Source organism: Aspergillus aculeatus (genome assembly GCF_001890905.1).
Source record: "Aspergillus aculeatus ATCC 16872 unplaced genomic scaffold ASPACscaffold_20, whole genome shotgun sequence".
NCBI lineage: Eukaryota > Fungi > Ascomycota > Eurotiomycetes > Eurotiales > Aspergillaceae > Aspergillus > Aspergillus aculeatus.
In genome coordinates, this window is record NW_017962995.1 from 268,778 (window position 1) to 287,242 (window position 18,465).

At 52.8% G+C, this 18,465-nt stretch overlaps 4 protein-coding genes across 4 annotated transcripts; all 4 read left to right on the plus strand.

Moving 5' to 3' along the window:
* Positions 1-1,595: 1,595 nt before the first annotated feature.
* Positions 1,596-4,619, plus strand: ASPACDRAFT_36268 (uncharacterized protein; the record flags this gene model as incomplete). Its single annotated transcript, XM_020200194.1, has 4 exons — positions 1,596-1,626; positions 1,675-2,527; positions 2,598-3,516; positions 3,582-4,619. 4 exons carry the CDS (start codon positions 1,596-1,598, stop codon positions 4,617-4,619), a joined length of 2,841 nt encoding a protein of 946 aa, XP_020051776.1.
* Positions 4,620-5,271: 652 nt separating this feature from the next.
* On the plus strand, positions 5,272-8,369 carry ASPACDRAFT_81918 (J domain-containing protein). Its single transcript, XM_020205979.1, has 3 exons — positions 5,272-6,202; positions 6,299-6,645; positions 6,714-8,369. Exons 1-3 carry the CDS (start codon positions 5,708-5,710, stop codon positions 8,185-8,187), a joined length of 2,316 nt encoding a protein of 771 aa, XP_020051777.1. The 5' UTR covers positions 5,272-5,707; the 3' UTR covers positions 8,188-8,369.
* Positions 8,370-8,762: 393 nt separating this feature from the next.
* ASPACDRAFT_55127 (SKIP/SNW domain-containing protein) lies at positions 8,763-10,710 on the plus strand (the record flags this gene model as incomplete). Its single annotated transcript, XM_020202964.1, has 3 exons — positions 8,763-8,909; positions 9,009-10,481; positions 10,537-10,710. The coding sequence occupies 3 exons, from the start codon at positions 8,763-8,765 to the stop codon at positions 10,708-10,710; spliced, it is 1,794 nt and encodes a 597-aa protein (XP_020051778.1).
* Positions 10,711-15,888: 5,178 nt separating this feature from the next.
* On the plus strand, positions 15,889-17,368 carry ASPACDRAFT_64350 (ACT domain-containing protein; the record flags this gene model as incomplete). The annotated part of the gene is made up of 2 exons (XM_020203998.1): positions 15,889-16,334; positions 16,390-17,368. The coding sequence occupies 2 exons, from the start codon at positions 15,889-15,891 to the stop codon at positions 17,366-17,368; spliced, it is 1,425 nt and encodes a 474-aa protein (XP_020051779.1).
* Positions 17,369-18,465: the final 1,097 nt, after the last annotated feature.

Below are 18,465 nucleotides of genomic sequence, written 5' to 3' on the forward strand. Positions count from 1 at the left end.
TGGTTTGTGTGTGTGTGTGTGCATGGCATCTTCATTATCATATGCCTTGTGAACATCGAACTTGAAGGCTGCTGCTGTCACTGCGGGTGCTGGTGCTACTGGTGCTGGTACTTGTTCATGTCCTCTCATTTCCTCTCATTATCCCTTCCATCGCATCGTTGTTCACAGTGCACAATTGTGCATCACTACCTCCCCACGATCTCTGCTCTTTTTTAAGGGCCGATCTAGCAAAGGGGATCTTGTTTCATCACTGGGTCTATTTCAAGAGGCACTGCCGCAATATAGAGTAGCAGCACCTCAGCCCCTCTACTTCGGGCCCGATCTGATTCGTTAGTGGCAGTAACCTCCCGGCCAACTCGGAGCCAAGTTGACACTTGCCTGCCTTTTGACGTCTTGCACGGCTCGACGGTCCGCGTTGGAGACGCCTGGTAATTCGAAAAGAGCACAACCAGGCCTTCTTTTCCCTCTCACGATTGCTGGATATCATTGGAGTGGTACTCTGCCTACCTAGTATCCTGCCTACTACCTACTTTCCTAGTAGGTGCTTGTTGATCTGATCAATAAAAGGGATTGTCCCACCGAGGCACGGAGACCAACTGGCCTTGACTGGTACCAGACGGCCCTGCCTTCCTTCTTCGGTCTGCCGTGGGTGTTGAGTTGATGTGTGTGTGTGTGTGTGTGTGTGTCTGTGTGTGTTTGGCCGTCCATCTGCATCCGCACAACACTGTTTCGCCCCCAACCTCTTCTCTTCCTCTGTCATCATCTCCCAACGATCTACTTGACTTGGCTATTCTTGGGCTGAAGAAAAACAACATCACTCGAAAAACTCCATCTCGGTCCCCTGCTCACTTTCACCTATAATCCCGACGCATAAGATCTGCCATAACAAGTGGTACTTTCATCATCATCATCATCATCATCAAACTCTCAACGACAACAATCTAGACCCCCCCCCGCTGCGTTCTTGGTATGGAGAGTTCTCACAAACTGACAGTGCTTCATGGTCATCTACAACATGACTACTGGTCTTTAGCTGCAAATTTCTCTGATTCCATCATCCCGCAGTGAATGGAAGTATCCAAGTGAGCGCACGTGGTGCGGACCCGGCTCTCTTGTTGCGAAACTCCTGCTGTTCCATCCGATAGCGTGGCATTCCTGCTACCGGAAAGACGAACGAGCTCCATACAATCTCGCTGCCAATGTTCCATGCCTGAGTCGCATTCAACGTGCTCCCAATTTCCACCCCTACGCCCCGTAAGCATCCGTTTACCATTCGGTTACCCCACTTGTGGCTGTGAGCTGGGGACGTCAACATTTACAGTTCCAGTGTGAGTCGATGAAGCTTCAATTCAGCAATCTTGAGGATGGAGATGGCTAAATGGTCTCCAGTGCTTGGTAAATTGCCTTGATCACACTTCTGGGCAGTTTAGACAACACCGATCAAGAGTTTTCCCTTGCTGGACAGCTCAAATCCTGTCTAGCAATTAGTGTCTATAAGCTCTGAGAGCCATCGCATCGGAGACTTCTTCTCCCTCGTGGCATTGACATTCTCCACAGCCAAGTCTCTCTGCGTCTAGAACCAGAGCGCCAATATCATGTCGGATCACTCGACAGGCCCTTTTGGGAGTAGGTCACCTTTGAAAATTGGGTTCGTACATTGAGCTAATGTGCCAGGCTCTGGAGCCCATCCATACCAGCTCCCACCTCCACGTACGTCCGCACCCTTACAGCTCGGGACGGACCCCTTCCTGCGTCAGCGCAATCAAACAGAAAACCGCGAACCTGGCGAGATAGCCTCGGGGCGGCCAAGTATTTCTGGGCCACAGCTGGGGCCGAATGAGCAACTGCCTCCTGTGAGTCAGTTACTGACGCCGAGTGCTCATTCGAGTCGGCCATCATCTCCGTATCACGCCCACAGATTCGGGGTTTATACCCCTCCCACTGGTAGCACAGGATCACCAATCCCTCGCCCTCATAATGAACACATACCGCGATCTAGCATTCAAGAGAGCCCTCGGGCTTATCCCGAGGCGGTCGCATCGCAGAGTCGAAGCCTGCCGCCGTTGTCTCACATCTCAACTAACACTGGATTGGGACGCGAAGGCTCTATACGCACAGCGTCTACTAGTTCGTCCGGACATCCGATGCACACAACTCCTTTCTCATATCCTGGCTTCAAACCCCAGGATAAGGAATATGGCGGGGATTATTCCCCATCAGAAACCACATCCGACATGGCCTCGGCTAATCGATCCTCAGAGAGCAATGTACGGCCTCACGTGGTGGATGAGAAATACATCGACGGAGAAGGATTGTGTTATATCTATGCGGATGGGTCGCACTGCCCGAAGCTTATTGACGGCGTTCCAGTGAATGCAAGCTGGGGGATCACAAAAGCCGGCAAGCCGAGGAAGAGACTGGCACAGGCTTGTCTGACTTGTAGGGAGAAGAAAATAAAGTGCCAGCCAAACTTCCCCAAATGCGACCAATGCCAGAAGTCTGGGAGAAACTGCAGGTTCGAGAGCGCGTAAGTCGGTTGATGACATTGCTTCTGAGTACCAGCCAAATCTGCAGCTGCTGACTGAATATCATGGTAGACCTCGTGGCCATCGAGCAGCACTCAAGACGGCGCACCTCATAGGCAAATACGATTCACAGGAGAGCTACTCTGGAGGCGGTTACACTCAAGGCGCCTCACCTCAGCCCTCATACTCGACGATGCGGGCATCCGAGAGCTCGGTATCCCTTCCAGGCACGAACTCGCTATCTCCCAAGTCCGAAGCATCCATAATCACCCCGTCGGCTGTTAACACAAACCAAGATATGATGGACTACGAGCCACAGTTTCGACCGAAAGCGTACAGCTTTGGCCGAGCATCCTCGGGAGCGGAAATCATACCCAGAAACACAGTCAGCGTGTCTTCATTTGTGTCTCCGGATTATGCGGACGTGTTGACAGAGATGAAGGACATGGACCCTCAAGATCCACTTGTGAGCGACTGGAATACAGACCCCTACGAGGCCGATCCGGAACTCACTGTGCACTACATCGAAAGCTATTTCACCTACGTGAACGACCGACTATACTACATCTTTCCACGAAAGCGATTTCTGCTGTGGCTAAGGGCGAGCCATACCAAATCGTTGGAAGACAACATGCTTATTTACGCGATGATGACATTAGGATCGGTATTCTCCGATCGTCCTGACAGGATGGTGGCGATGAGGAAGTACGCACGCGTAGCTCGATACGCAGTGGAGCATGGCAGACACGGTTTGTCTTTGCAGCTTGCCCAAAGCCATATCATCCTGAGCCTTTGGTACTACGCCATAGGAGCCCTGGTTAAATCGTGGGACGCTGCTGGTGCGGCCGTCCGTACAGTATTTGGACTTCGTTATAATGTCGAAGCAGGGGGACTCATCGTGGATCAAAACCAGGCCTGTGAGTATGGGCTGCACCCACAGGCTTTGATTGAGTGTCGCAGGCGAACATTCTGGGTTGCCTTTATCAAAGACGTGAGTATCCAAGCCAGCCCGTTGAGTCTGTCTATTCCGCAACTGACTGTGTTGGTGTAATCTAGCGTACAACCTGCGTTTATGCCCCGTCACCCGTCACCATCTCCTCCCAGTCCGCCTACCTTCGACTTCCTTGCCGCGAAGAAGTTTTTGAAGCACAAGAATATACCACCGTACCTTACTTTCAGAGTTTCTTGAACCAGAATTCTTCTTCCAACAACGACATTTCCGGCGCGAGCGCCATGGCACTTTTGATCGAGATCATGTCGTTGTGGGGAGAAGTATCGGACCATGTCTTCCGGTTGTCGTTGATCCCGACGGAAGTATATGGCGAACACTTTGAGCAATTCCACTCGACAGCGGCTCGGCGCGCTGAGGAATGGATTGCAAGGCTTCCGGACCATCTTACATTCACAGCCGTGAATTTGGAACGGAGCATCCGTAGCAAGAAAGCGGACGCATTCATGTCAATCCATCTGGTCTATCATGCTACGTTGATGAGGCTAAACCGACATGGCCGTCACCAGAGCATTCGCGCGGAGGTGGTTAGCCAACATATCCACGCCGCGAGAACCCATGCGGCTGATATTCTTCGCATGGCCAAAGCACTGGTTCAATACGCAACCGAGTACGAACCGACCCGGATTCTCATGGAGCCAAGTTCGGCCAAGGGAGCGATCTTGAATCCGTTTTTGGGCTATGTGATTCTGTCCGCGATTGATATTATCAGTGCAGCAGGCCGGTTGGTCGAGCTGCGCGAATGCATTGCTCTCATCCGGGGTGGTCTTGAGGCAGTCAAAGAGCTGGCTCGGTTCTGGGGCAGTACCCTGGCGCTAGCTACCTTGATCCAAGAGCGGCTTGATACTTTGAGCGCATGTCTGGAGAGCCCGACGCAAACCGAGGGTAAAATCGCGTTCCTGAGCAATAGTGCATCTCTAGATAGCAAGGCCCGCAATATGCTGCAAAAGCATGCCGGGCCATCGACAGACGAGGATCTTATGTACGGAACATTGCCATATGAGGGATTGCTCAGTGCTCTAGGCGCCGGCAATGGCCCTTTTCCGGCAGAAACCATCCTTTGGGTTGGAGACACTAAAAGCTGATACTGTTTTCGGGGGCTTCATTGACTTTGCATTTGGAGGCATGTAATAAAAAAGCACGGCCATTTTGTTGTTTTTGCTCTGACACATCATATACCCGGGAGGCTTTTTTTCGACTTGGTTCTGGAGTGGGTTTGTGACTACGCCAGCGAATGATTGTACATACATACTGTGGGGAGACGAGCATTTGAGTCTTCATGAAGCATATAACAGCATGGAGTGAGTCAATAGATATACCTATGAGTTATTCACCGTGTTTATTTATTGTAGTGAAATAGTTAGTGTCGTTGTGCGTCCTCACCGCCGAGGCTGTTTCTTCCGACGTCATTGAAACACTTTGACTAACGACCACATGTGACATGCAGCAAGCCAGCACAGCACATCCGCTGTAACTGCCAGTCAGTGTCTTCCCAAACAAACCAGCATCACAAGTAAATCAATTGCTGCTCAGCGAAATGATAGAATGATTTTTATCTTTCCCCCAAACACAAAAGGGATGTAATTAAGCCAGCCAGTCCTTCAGTTCCGCCGGACTTCCTACCTTAAAAAGTTCCCCGCTCTTTCCGCCCCTCCATTCGGTACGGTCCAGCCAGTCCGCCCGCGGCCGCCAGCTGCTTCCTTGCCCATTCCGGCGCGCGTTTTGCCGTTCCAGTTCGACAAGTCGTTTTCGCCCTTTGCGCAGCATCGTCAACTGCCACAGTTTCGTATCACCAATCATACTACTGAGTGTTGGAATACTGGGGTATTCTAGTCCGATATATTTTGATTTCCCCCCAAAGCAAGGGATTGAACCAGAATTTACCGAAAGGTAGCTTCAAAGGGAACAAAACGAAGAACGCGGGAGGGAAGAAAAAAAAAGCAACAGTCTTCACGAGTGAATTACACCAGCTGCTCAAACCGAATTCCCCAAATACCTGCCTGCCTACCTACCTATTTACCTACCTACTGTACCGCAAAGGAGAAAAGGGAGGGAGAAAGGAACAGAGAAGATGTCCACAACAAGGGACAGGGACATCGACCCGGAGGACTCGGACGCGGACTCCTTCTTACCGCAACATCAACACCAACACCAACAACAACACCATCCGACTATGAACAGCAGCAACAACAGCAGCAGCAGCAACGATGACGATGACGATGACTACGACCTCCTCGACCCCACCACCGATCCCACCACCCAAGAAGAACCCGATTACTACACCCTCCTCAACCTGCGCCGGCACCCGCCGCCGACGGACGCCCAGATCCGCTCCGCCTACCGCGCGCTCACCCTCTCGTTCCACCCGGACAAGCAGCCGGCGCACCTGGCCGAGGCGGCCAAGCGGCACTTCGAGCGGATCCGCGAGGCCTACGAGACGCTGATCGACGGGCGGAAGCGCGTGGTGTATGATCTGCTGGGGGCGGAGGGGGTGCGGGAGGAGTTTGGCGAGGCGGAGAGGGTTACTGCTGCTGCTGGGGCGAGGGGGGCGGCGGCGGAGTGGAGGGTGGGGTTGAAGGCGAAGAGTCCGCAGGAGTTTCGGCGGTGGTTTCTGGAGAGGATGAAGGCTAGGGAGCGGAAGGCGGTGAATTCTTTGGTGGACGGGAAGGTATGTTCTTCTCGTTTTGAATGGGGATTTGGGAGGGGCTGGCTGGCTTTGGGTTGGCTGGTTGACTAACTTGTGTTGTGTTGGGGCGACGGCTAGGGTTCGTTTACACTCGGCGTTGATGCTTCGAATACGATCACTATTGATGAGGATGCCGGCGAGGTCTATCTGAATGTCCCGGATCCGAAATTGTCGAAGTTTGGCGTGGCGTTTGCGTTCAAGGCGCCATTGCCGACGTGGAGGAATATTGCGGGTGAGGACGAGATGGAAGACGATGATGACAACGAGAAGGAAATTGGGGGCGACGAGGACGGTGCGGTACTTGACCTAAGTTCGCAGGGCGATGGACCGGAGATGGTCATCAATGCTGGGATCTCGGGCAAGATTCGCCATTTGACGCAGAAGCTGCAGGTTCAGATCGAAGATCAGGAGCCGGAGGTTGTCCAGGTAATCCCTACGGGTCCCGTTCGAGCATAGGGGGATAGGCGAGAAGTGCTCACTGATTGATTGTCTAGGTTCCTGTCCCCTTGGTCATCTCGACTAAAGAATTGCAACTGGGTGTGGGCGTGCACCACGCCTTCGGAGATCTGGCCGGCTCCAAGGGCATCCTGGGCAAGCCTGCCTTGTCGTTCCTCCAGTACTCGGGCCTGGGGGTGAATGCTTCGGTGCTGCCATGCCCACAGCTCGATGTCAACTGGGCCAAACCTTTCACCCTCGTCCGCGGGACGAGGCCTTTCCGGCTGGAGCTGAACACGGTGTTCCAGCGGCCGATTTGGGCGGCTCCGCCGATGTTGGGCGCCCGGCTGTCGAAGCAGATTGGCGAGCAAAAACATGTGTTTGCCAATTTGGACAGTGGAACGCTTGTCTGGCCTGTCTGGTTCCGCCAGCTCCTCAGCCCCAATTACGAGATTCAAGATGACTTCAAGTATCTGCTCTCTATTCCTGGACAACTGAGCCAGTTCCAATTCGGCCTCTTGTCCCAGCCGACGACCAGGTATATGGCTAGTATTGACGATGATGAGGATGACGGCGAGTTGAACGAGGACGCCGAGTTTGAGGACGTCCGCTCGAAACACCGCAACAACAACCGTGCTGCTGAAGCGTGGCAGGTAGGAGTCGCAGTCAGCCCGGCGATGGGTGGCCTGTCCTTCAACTACTCTCGCAATATCTTCTCTGGCAAGCCGTCCACCGATGCATCGCTTTCCCAATGGAGCTCGGAGGGGCATTATCGCCTACCTCAAGAGAATGAACCCCGGTCCGTGAGGATTGGTGTCCAGAGCACGGTCGGGTTCGACCTGTCGCTTGGCTGGCACATCGAGGGAACCCGTCGGGTTGGTGACCTGGCCCGCATGGGGCTGGGTGTGGGTGTCCAATCGGCGAATGGCTTGGTTATGACCCTTTCCTGGAGCAGACTGGGCCAGAACATCCGATTACCTATCACGGTGTGTTCCTTTGAAGCGGCCAACGCTGATGCTGCTGCGGTGGCGGTCCTGCTTCCCTGGGTCGCGTACTGCGCGCTGGAATTCGGGTTTATCCGCCCGAGGGAGCGGAGGAAGCACCGTCGGGTGATCGCCCGACGACAGAAGCAGCTCAAGAAGCTGGTACCCAAGAAGAGGGAAGAAAGTCAGCAGGCGATCCAGCTGATGATGGATCAGGTGCAACGGCGCCGTGACCGGGAGGCCGCGCACGATGGCTTGGTGATCACCCGGGCCGAGTACGGCCACTACCCCACGAAGAAGCGAAGCGATGGCAGCGAGAGGGACCCTGACGTCGCCGATGTCACTGTTCCGGTCATGGCGCTGGTCGACAACGGTCAGTTGGTGATCTCCAAGAACTCGGCCAAGTTTCACATCCTCGGGTTCTATGACCCTGCGCCTCTGCTGCCCAAGACCCTGAAGATCTGGTACACGTACCACGGGAAGGAACATTACGTGGAAGCGGGTGACAAGGAAGGCGTTGCCTGCCCTATGCGCTCGCATATGCTGTGAGCGAGGTCATGAGGCCTTTTCTGCGTTGTTTGTTGTGTTGTTCATTTCATACTTTCTTAATGTAAACGTGACCCACTAACATCGGGTCCTCCATGATGCATATGGGCTTGTTCCATAATGGTTGTCTGTGTATGATAGACTTGCGAAGTGATTCCCCTCTCATCGATTACTCTTTTACCGGCGATGATCTAAGATTTGATGTACTGTACTGTACTATAAAGCATATAAATAGAGAACCGTATAATGCTCTGTCTTAGACATTTTTACTTCCAATCCCTACTCAATTAGAGACATGCTCTTGACACTGAACTGCTGGTCGAGAAGATGTAGCCAAAGATAATGAATGGTGTACCCATCGCCCACAACTTCAGAGGAGAGTGAAGTACTTACAAATAGAAGTATTGAGTAAAAATCCCAAATGGCCACCGCCCCGGGACCACGTGATCGTCGACGCAATTCCGCCGCCCGCCAAACTTCCCATTCCCGACGAGCTCGAAACGCAATCAACCTCTGAATCCCTTCTCCCCCCAACCAATCCATCCCTCAAGACATCATCATCTCGAACCCCTACCACGATGGCGTCCATAGCGGAGGGACTCTTCAAGGCTCTTCCGAAGCCGAAATACACCGGCGAGGAGGAGGAGCTCCCCCAACACGCGCAGCCCCGTGGGCCCCGGGTCGTGGGCCCCGGCCAACTCGATGAATCCCAGATTGTGCTCCGGGTAGGTTTCCACCGCAACCCTTCTTGCTCGAACCCGCCAGTCTACACCCCAACTACGCGGATATGATACTAATCTTTTTTATCTTTCATTTGTGTCTAGAGAACCGGACCTCCCCCCTATCAGAACCGAGCCGGATGGCGGCCGCGGGCCCCCGAGGACTTCGGCGACGGCGGCGCGTTCCCGGAGATCCTGGTGGCGCAGTACCCGCTCGACATGGGGCGGAAGGGGACGGCGTCGACGTCGAACGCGCTGGCGGTGCAGGTGGACGCGGAGGGGAAAGTGAAGTACGACGCGATCGCGCGGCGGGGCCATGGCGACAACCGGATCGTGCACGCCTCGTTCAAGGACCTGATCCCGCTGCGGCAGCGGGTCGACATGGGCGAGGTGTCGCTGGACCGGCCCTCGGAGGAGGAGGTGGCGGCGCAGATGGAGAAGACCAAGACCGCGCTGGCCAGTTTGGTGGAAGGGGCGGTGTCGGCCCAGAAGGCCAAGAACGTGCGTGGGGGCCGCCGCGCCGAGCCCACGTTCGTGCGCTACACGCCGGCCAACAACCAGATGGGTGATACGTCGCGCAAGAATGATCGCATCATGAAGATCGTCGAGCGCCAGCAGGATCCCATGGAGCCGCCCAAGTTCAAGCACAAGAAGATTCCCCGGGGACCGCCCTCGCCCCCGCCGCCCATCATGCACTCCCCGCCCCGCAAGTTGACCGCGGAGGATCAGGAGGCCTGGAAGATTCCGCCGCCCGTGTCGAATTGGAAGAATCCCAAGGGTTATACCGTGCCGTTGGATAAGCGGTTGGCGGCCGATGGTCGCGGGTTGCAGGATGTCACGATCAATGATAAGTTTGCGCAGTTCGCCGAGGCGCTGTTCACGGCCGACCGGCACGCGCGGGAGGAGGTGCGGCTGCGCGCCCAGATGCAGCAGAAGTTGGCGGAGAAGGAGAAGGCTCAGAAGGAGGAGCATCTGCGGGCGTTGGCGCAGAAGGCGCGCGACGAGAGGGCTGGCGGCGGCGGCAGTGGCAGTGGCGGTCGTCGTCAGCGGGATTACTCGCGGTCGCCGTCCGCCCGCAATGTCAGCCGCAGCCCGTCGAGGTATTCGGATCGGTCCGGCACGCCGAGTGGCGGGGAGGACGAGGACGAGCGGGCGGCCCGGCAGCGGGAGCAGATGCGGCGCGAGCGGCGGCAGGAGGCGGAGCGGCAGCTGCGGCAGTCGCGCATGGGCACGGAGCGGCGGATCCAGATGATGGCGCGCGAGCAGAACCGGGATATCTCAGAGAAGGTGGCGTTGGGCCTGGCCAAGCCGACGCAGTCGTCCGAGGCCATGTACGACTCGCGGCTGTTTAACCAGACGAGTGGCATGAGCTCCGGGTTCAACGAGGACAACCCCTACGACAAGCCGCTGTTCGCCGCGCAGGACGCCATCAACAGCATCTACCGGCCGCGTGCGCAGCTCGATGACGACGACGAGGGGCTGGGAGCGGGCGAGGAGATGAGCAAGATCCAGAAGTCGAGCCGGTTCGAGGTTTTGGGCCGAGCTAAGGAGGGTTTCAAGGGAGCTGAATTGGCGGAGGTGAGTTTTTCTTTTTCTTGTGGTCAGGGCCAGAGTGCTAATCTGTCTCTCCTAGGCTCGCGATGGTCCCGTGCAGTTCGAAAAGGACACGACGGACCCGTTCGGTATCGACAGCATGATCGCCGACGTCACGGGAGGCGCGGGATCATCGGGCCAGAAGCGCTACGGACTCGAGGAGGTCGATCGTTCCGAGCGTGGATCGAAACGTCCCCGGGTGGATGACGATTGATGGTGAGGTGGAGTCAGATACCTTCAATTCTAGTCTTGTGACTGTACCTTGTGAATTCGGATTCGGAATCTTGTGCTATGCATTGCGGGCGTTGAGCTGTTACTATTCTCGGTAGGAGGGTTTGTTTCAAGGTTGCCAGGTAGGTATGCCAGATGCTATTTTTAAATTGGAGATTAAAAGATGACTACATACAATTGTACACTACCCTGGTGATTCCTACATACTCCATTTTCTAGTGCTAGTGGTTGGTCATCCCATGCATGTATACGCTGGAAGCCTGGAGGAGGCTACGCATGCATGCATCCACTCGGAAACCTGCCCCTCTCACCCAAGGATCCGTGCCGCAGTCATGGACAAGGGTATAATAGTATAATATAGCATAGCATAGCATAGCATAGCACATCATCTTATTCCTGATATGCCCATGCCCTTGCCCACATCCATACAACCAATCCCGACTCCGCTTCTACTTCTCAGATAATGTTTCAAGTTGCCATGGACATCACTCATCCCTCCCTTAGCACATTGAACGAAGATATACTCCGCGTACTATCTCTCTCCCTCTCCCTCTCTACCCAGTAGACAACCTCAAACCCACCCACCTCATCAATACCCCTTCCTATCTTGGTATGAATACAGTGAACGCATGCCCACCCTACCTTAGCATATTCCAAGTTAAAGTCACCGTCACCCGATCTATCGCAAACAGGATTCCTGGGTTCTACGTACCGTATATGTCTTCAGGGTTTGGGGAGCTTAGAAGGTTAGGTTGAGCTGGTGGTACGATATGATACTTGGACTGCTTCACTAGCCAATGCTGGTAGCTAACATAGTAAGTAGGGGCGTTTTCTTTGTATTTGCATGATTGTTGACGGTTTCGGAGCTTTTTGGAAAGAAGTGTGTCGTTGGGAGGTCTGGTCAAGTGATTTCTTGTGCCTTATTACTTGGTTGGGTTCTTGGTGGGATGTACTGTACTGTGGATGGGTTGAGGTGATGTGCGGGTGGGGAGGGGATTGGTGTACTTGTGACTTGTTTGGGGGGAGTTAGATAGTTACTGGCTAGCTAGCTAGTTATGTACTGTACTGTAGGGTGGGTAGGGTAGGGTACTAGGGATTAACTCGGTTTGGTGTGCATGATCTCTGGGTTGGTATCATGGGGTTCTTATACTTATGCTTTGATGTTTCAGCTGGGGGTTTGGTTACTGGTTTTGTGTGGTGGAGGTAGTAGTAGAGATAATCTTGCTATTCTCATGTCATTTACAAGTATGAGTGACATCCCGGACTACCTATTGTATCTGTGGTGAAGCCGACGATCTTGCTATTCTTATCTGTCATTCACAAGTGATCCCAGCCGGGGTCTAGGTGATCAGTACTACTTAGAAGGTAATCAGTGGCGATAACCCAGTATAATAATGCCGCAGGTGGATGTACTGTAGGTGCCTAGTGCGGAGGTATCTGCACGGTACTTCTTCCCTTCCCTTCCCTTGTTCAGAGGGGCAAACGGGAATAGACTAAACGTCCACTGCACTATCTCCGTCACAAAGTACCATTATACACCGGGTTGGTATACTAACTTCCTACTTGGGAGATATACTCTGCTAACTTATAAGCTATATACTCTATTACAGCTACAGCTGAGCCACACCGCACCACACCACACTACCACACCACCTTTTCCTCCCCCTCCCTCATCGTGGCTTGATATCTGGTTGGTGGAAATGAAGGAAATGGCGTGGAAGGATCGCATGAACTGCTCTCCCCAGGGCTGTGCTGTGCTGCAGGCAGCCTTTTTCCCCAGCTTTGTGTTTCTTTGCGTGGGTGGTCTCGTATTCGGCGGTGTGGTGGATGTGATGTGAGGATACGGGGTAGCGTAGCTGACTAGGAGTGTGGCTTGTGGCCGAGTTACTTGCTGCTTGGTTGGGAGATGCATTAGTAACCCGCAAGTATTGTAACTACTGTACTGTATCTTTAACTTAGTAGCTAATGCGATAGTAGACAGACATACATGCATGCACCCATGCACGAAGGCAGATATCAGGCCATTGTTTTTTGTATCTGCTCGGGTCGATCAGCCGGTGGTTATTGGGTATCACTGAACTTTCTCAGTATGACTTACCGGATGGGCCGGTATATCTTAGGTAGAGAAGGGAGGGGAGGGGGGGGAGATAGGGTTCGTCACTTATCTACCTACCTCAGGCTAGTACTATTCCATACCTAGTAGAAGAGGAAAAGAGTGGTGGGTGTGTGATGGAAGTTTCAAACGACCAACCAGATACAACACTGCTACGCCGGCGGAGATCGTTTTCGTTGTCTCCTGTTCTGGTCATGGGGGTTGGATCTGCCTTGATTCTGTTTGGGTTGCGATGGTCTTAGTGTGCTGTGCTGTGCAGACGGGATTTAGACTCTGCGCTTCAAGCGCATTATTAGAGATGGGCATCGGAGATAATGGGAACGGAGGCATACAAGGACTGTTAAGGGCGTAGAGTTGAGTTTAGGGGAATTGTCGGGTAATTTGGAGCTGCAGCAAGTCCGCTCGACTGTACTCGGTACAGACGCTGCATGGAGATGAAACTCTGACGACTATCTGGGATATAGAACAGATAGCCTGTCGCTCGGGTCCGAGATTGTATTGTGGAATTATGTAGTTTCTTGCATGACATGTGCAAGTGTTGTAGCGGAAGCGGAAGGCAAACGCGATGATGTTTCTGTCCTCAACTCACGATGAAGTGGTTGGTCAGGTCAAGCTCCCCGTTAAACTGCAGTCTGATTGGATCTCTAACTAGTTGGCGTATATTGCTCACTGCTCAGAGGCAGTCGATGTCAAAAGTCCAAATTCCACAGAAGTAGACAGCGACTGCTCCACAATCCGCTCAACAGTCCAGATACTAATTGCCCACTTGGCTCCTCTTTTTCTCAAGACTAACACGCCGGCGTGTGCCACAATTCCTTCAATTTGCTACATACTCTGTAGAGTGCCACCCCCTCACTTCTCTGCAATCCATAAGCCGACAAATTACCTGAGGCTTGAAGGCGACGATGAAATCTCTGCGCCCTAATCTACTGTCTTGTCAATCGCCACTCATCCACATTCCCACTGCAGGATGGCCCTGTGTGACTGGATCGATGGCTGATTTGCGCGACCGTGGTGCCTGACTAAGTAAGCCAGCAGTTCTTGTCTCTCCTCCCACACGTTCATCACACAAGAACATCCTTGCCCCTGGAAAGTGCGGGGGAGCCGAGAAGGTAAGAAAGTGGAGGGGGGAGGGAGGCTTGCTTTCTAAGGTTCGCGCAGGATGGGAGTGGGAGGGAGGAGTGTGAAGACGGTTGGCGAGCCAAACCAGAGGCGTCCGCTTATCGATCCGTGCGCGCGTGCGCGCTGATTGATGAGCATCACCCAAAGGAAAAAGAGAGCAAACTTAACCTGCTAGAACCAGCGATCATCCATCCGAGCAGTTGAGCACAGGGCAACACTTCGGTCGGGACCAGCGCCTAGCGCGGGGGCGCCATCCAAAGGGATTTGCTGGTTCGACTGATAAGCAGTCTGGGTCCCGGTGGAGCCTGGCAGCTGGAGACAAGAGATAAAGGCCGGAAAAGGGCGTTGGAATGACTCGATTCGAAGTATTAGGTAAAAAGGTTTGTGGTGGTCGAGGTTGTGTGAGGGTAAAGGAAAAAGAAAAATTTGGGAGGTAAAGGATAAGAACCAGAGTTCGTTCGGTCAGTTTGCACTCATTCTCAGATCTCTTTTTCGATTCGTCCTTGGCTTGGGAAGGAATCGCACGAGGTACACTGGTACAGGACTTAGAGAAGAAACGCGAGTGTGTCTGTGTGTCTCTTGTCCTGCAGCCAGTCATCATCAGCAGTGAACTTTAAATTTTTTTTTCTTTTTCTTTTTTCGCCCTTTTGCATTGTCTTTTCTTTTTTTCCTGTCTCATACAGTTACTGACACTCAAATATCGGGGGGAAGAATCTGGATTACTACTTCATACTCTGGTCACAACCAGCCGAATATCCGCTGTGGAACTGTCGCTGAAACGGTCAGGTCGCAGTGTCACATTTTCGAAGCCGGACAGGAACTGATTCAGACTCCACCCATCCATTACATTGAGTCAGTTGAGTCAGTGTAGTAGTAGAGAAGAGCAAAAAAGAGAAAAGGAAGTGAGTGTGTGAGAGTGTGGTTGGAGGGAACAGACGAATTGCATCGCATCACCAGCCACGAGGGAAGTGGTGGTTGTCGAGTCACCTGCTTTCCACCTCTAAACTAAGCTCTTCTCCTCTTCTGCCTTCTGCAACAACTACTATTAACTCAAATCCTCTTTTGGTCTTTCCCCTCATCTGCCTCTTCTTCTACTTCTGCCTCTTTTGCTTCACTCTCAGTTACAATTAACCTTCAATCTCCTCTATCCTCTCACAAGACCACCATCCCCCACCCTCCTACTGAATCAACGGTGACGCAAATTCCTCCTTCATGCCGTAATCTCCTCAATTGCCTTCTGCATCGATGATGATCTACTAAATCCCGTCTTCCGTGTTACCACCTGAATTGATATCATCTGTCCAAACAATGGCGTAACCAGGGGTGGGAGAACAATGATCAATCGAGGCTACGAACTATTCAGGTCTTTCAAGCACAGAAAGAAAAAGCGAACAAAGGATCCTGACTCAACTTACCGTCTGGCGTCATAATCCCCCAGATTAAAGTGATCGCCCGGGCGATTGATCTGCCTTGCCTTGCCTGCACTACACTGCACCGCACTGTACAGCCGCAGCCTGGTGGCTCCATACATACTTTATTACTGGACTGTCTACTCTTTTATTACTGAAATCCCATCGATCATTTGACTCCCTTCTACTCCTATCTCTACTCTTACCCACCGCTGAGCGATCTTGATCTATACTGTGAGTTTCCACACTATCGGTCTGCGCTTCTTACCTCTGACTGGTATTAGACCGTGCCGACACTACCTTGACTTGATTGAATTGTCTACTTGCCTGGTCGTCGGCTGTCACTACAGTGAATTAACGCCTGCTGCGGCCCTTCTCTGCCCACAAAGTCTAGCAAGATGGAGCAATCACTGTCTCTAATCTCTGCCCAAGTCCAGTTCATGGTGAGCCTCGACTTACTCTCTACACCAACGGAACCCCCTCATTGCCATGTCCTTTTTTGTACAGACAACCTACCATGGCATCCACTCCGCTCAAGCTCGTCTCACTAACCACCGTCGTGGAAATACAGGAAGATCGACTGGCCCTGGTGCATATTCCACTGGATCTCTACCCGTTCTTCCTCAACCCGATTCTGCAGGTGCTCTTTCATGAGGTATCTCCGATCGCTGAGGCTCGAACGGAAGGCCAGGACTTCGGCCGTGCCGAAATGCTCAAACATACGCAGCCCGCATTCTTGAACCTCTCTATCACCCCGGTGGAATGCTCCATCATGTGTCCAAGACAGCTTGCCAATCAGTACTTCGCGCCATTGGTCGATAGGTTTCTTCGCAACAATTCGTCCAGCCAGAGTCGCCTATCGATCAGCCACGATGATTTCATTGCCATGCAGGTGTACGGCGAGGGTCTGGAAGCTGGCCAGCGGGTCCTGGAACTCACCCGGCCACTGGCCATGGCTGGAATGTACGTACCAAATCGATTCGAGATTTCGAGCAACACACTGACTGGAATGATGTAGCTCTATCTTCTTCATCTCGACCTACTTCTCAGATTACATCATTGTCCCCCTGCGCAGCAAGACTCAAGTGATCGAGACGCTGGAGAAGCGTGGCTTCCAGTTCGAACTGTCAACGGAGGCGTTCGTCAACAACAATCAGGCTCAATACGGTAGCTGCTTCAGTCCTGCTTCCTCTCGTTCGGCAAGTAGTTTGAGTTCCCCTCCGGCCACTCCTCCTCCTTCGTCTTTAGATGAACTACAAGTGCGCACATTCTCGTCACTACGCAAGAACCACATCATCCCATCTGTCGATCGCTCGCTTCGTCTAGTGCATTGTGCAGCCCACCATCAATTCAGCAGCAACACCAGCTCGATTGAGATTCTCCGCGAGGCCCTCACCACTACATTGATTGTCGATAAGCCACGGTTTCTGTCACTTACCTTGACCGCTGCTGATCCCGCGGCATCTCTACTTCTGGAGAAACGGCTTCTTCCGCGGTTCTCGCATGGGAATTCCACAACTGCGGACGAAGATGATGAGTCCAGTCTTCTACTCGGGTCGAAGGAGGAGATATTAGTTCCCATCATGCTGGATCTCCGCAAACTGCCCCTTGAGGCGACAGGTATCGTTTGTGGCGTTGCTAGTCGACTGGCCGATGCTACCCATGCCCGAGACGATGAGGACACCGATGTTTCCACCTTCCTGTCTCGTTCCTACAATGGTTCGGGCACCTCTCTGGACAGCGCTTTCAAACCTTTCCTCTCCTCCAGCTGGGGATCCGGAGGACCCGTGCGACCTCTTGGCCTCGACGCCAACGTTGCAACCCATCGCCTGCAACCGGACATGGACCTGTCAATGGATGCCGTGGAGATTAGTTTCCTCAGCACGGCCCGCGCGGGCACCATTCTGGTTGGTGAGCATGAGTTGCACCGAGCCGTGGAAGCCTTAGAAGCGGAAAGTCACGAGCCCGAAGCCGCAATTGAGGCTCTCGAGATTTAGCTTTGCCGTTCGCTGCCTTACACGAAAAAGCCTCCCTTTCAGAAACCCCCTCCTTATATTTCGTTTGATGTGTTTCTACTACAAAGTTCTCATTGCTTTACGTCCAGATACCAAATTGTTGCATTGGCCTCGCCGTTTCTTGCATTGTGTGTTGCTGGCGCTATTTGCATACTCCCATATCATCGTTTTTGTTTCTTTGACAAAATTACTCCAAGCCGGGCACAGCGAAGTTGGGTGTTTGGGAAACTTTGTTTACGCTGCATGACCTCTCCAGAAAAGTTGTTTGATTGTTTCGTGTGCTTGAAAACAAAAATCTTTCAAGATTGTTGCATTTACATTGGCCATCTGAATTTAGTTTACTGTGATTGTGAGACATTTTCGTGGGATCTCGTTGGACTGGTAGTGGATTCGGGTTGTCCATAATCTTTCTTTTCAATTATTGTGACAGTACTTGACGGTGATATAGCCAGACTAAGCAAGCATGTGGCTAGTTTGGTGTTATCGCCGAGGTTGTTTATTTCGATACCGTGATCCGTGCATGCATAGGCCGTGAGACTCCGGAGTCGCCGGTAATCATGGCTAGTCATCTGTTTCATCTTAGATTGACATAACTGTCTGTAACTCCCTTCTCTGAGGTTTTGGCATGTAGGCAACACACTGCCATGCCCGCGGGACAATGTCGGTTGCCACAATCAGTGTATCGTATACCCCCGTGAGTAAAATCAAGTCTCAGGGGCAACGGAGGCAACAAGGCCCGCCTGCCGCCTGTGGCGTTGCCTACTTGCCTACTTGTCCGTCCGCCTACATTTGTCAGGATCGTGAACCAGACGCCTCATACCTACCTACCTACCTACCTACCTACCCCCATCGTAACAAGCTCAGAGCCCAGTATGGAGCAAGCTTACTTCACCGTTTTGTCTTGTTTTACAATCACCGTTCTGTGCCCCATACTTTACTGTAGGCGTCCATAGTTCTACCCCCCCAGTCCTTCATACTCAACCCAGGCTGTAAGCTACCACACCCCTCCTGTAATGTAGGCCACGCTACTAACACACTCAACTGTACCCGTATACCCATACTGGGTCTGAATTATTCTT

Coding starts and splice junctions, on each gene's coding strand:
- ASPACDRAFT_81918 (XM_020205979.1), top strand. CDS start 5,708: ATGAACAGCAGCAACAACAGCAGCAGCAGCAACGATGACGATGACGAT. Junction 6,203..6,298: donor ATTCTTTGGTGGACGGGAAG/GTATGTTCTTCT, acceptor GGCGACGGCTAG/GGTTCGTTTACACTCGGCGT. Junction 6,646..6,713: donor CAGGAGCCGGAGGTTGTCCA/GGTAATCCCTAC, acceptor ATTGATTGTCTA/GGTTCCTGTCCCCTTGGTCA.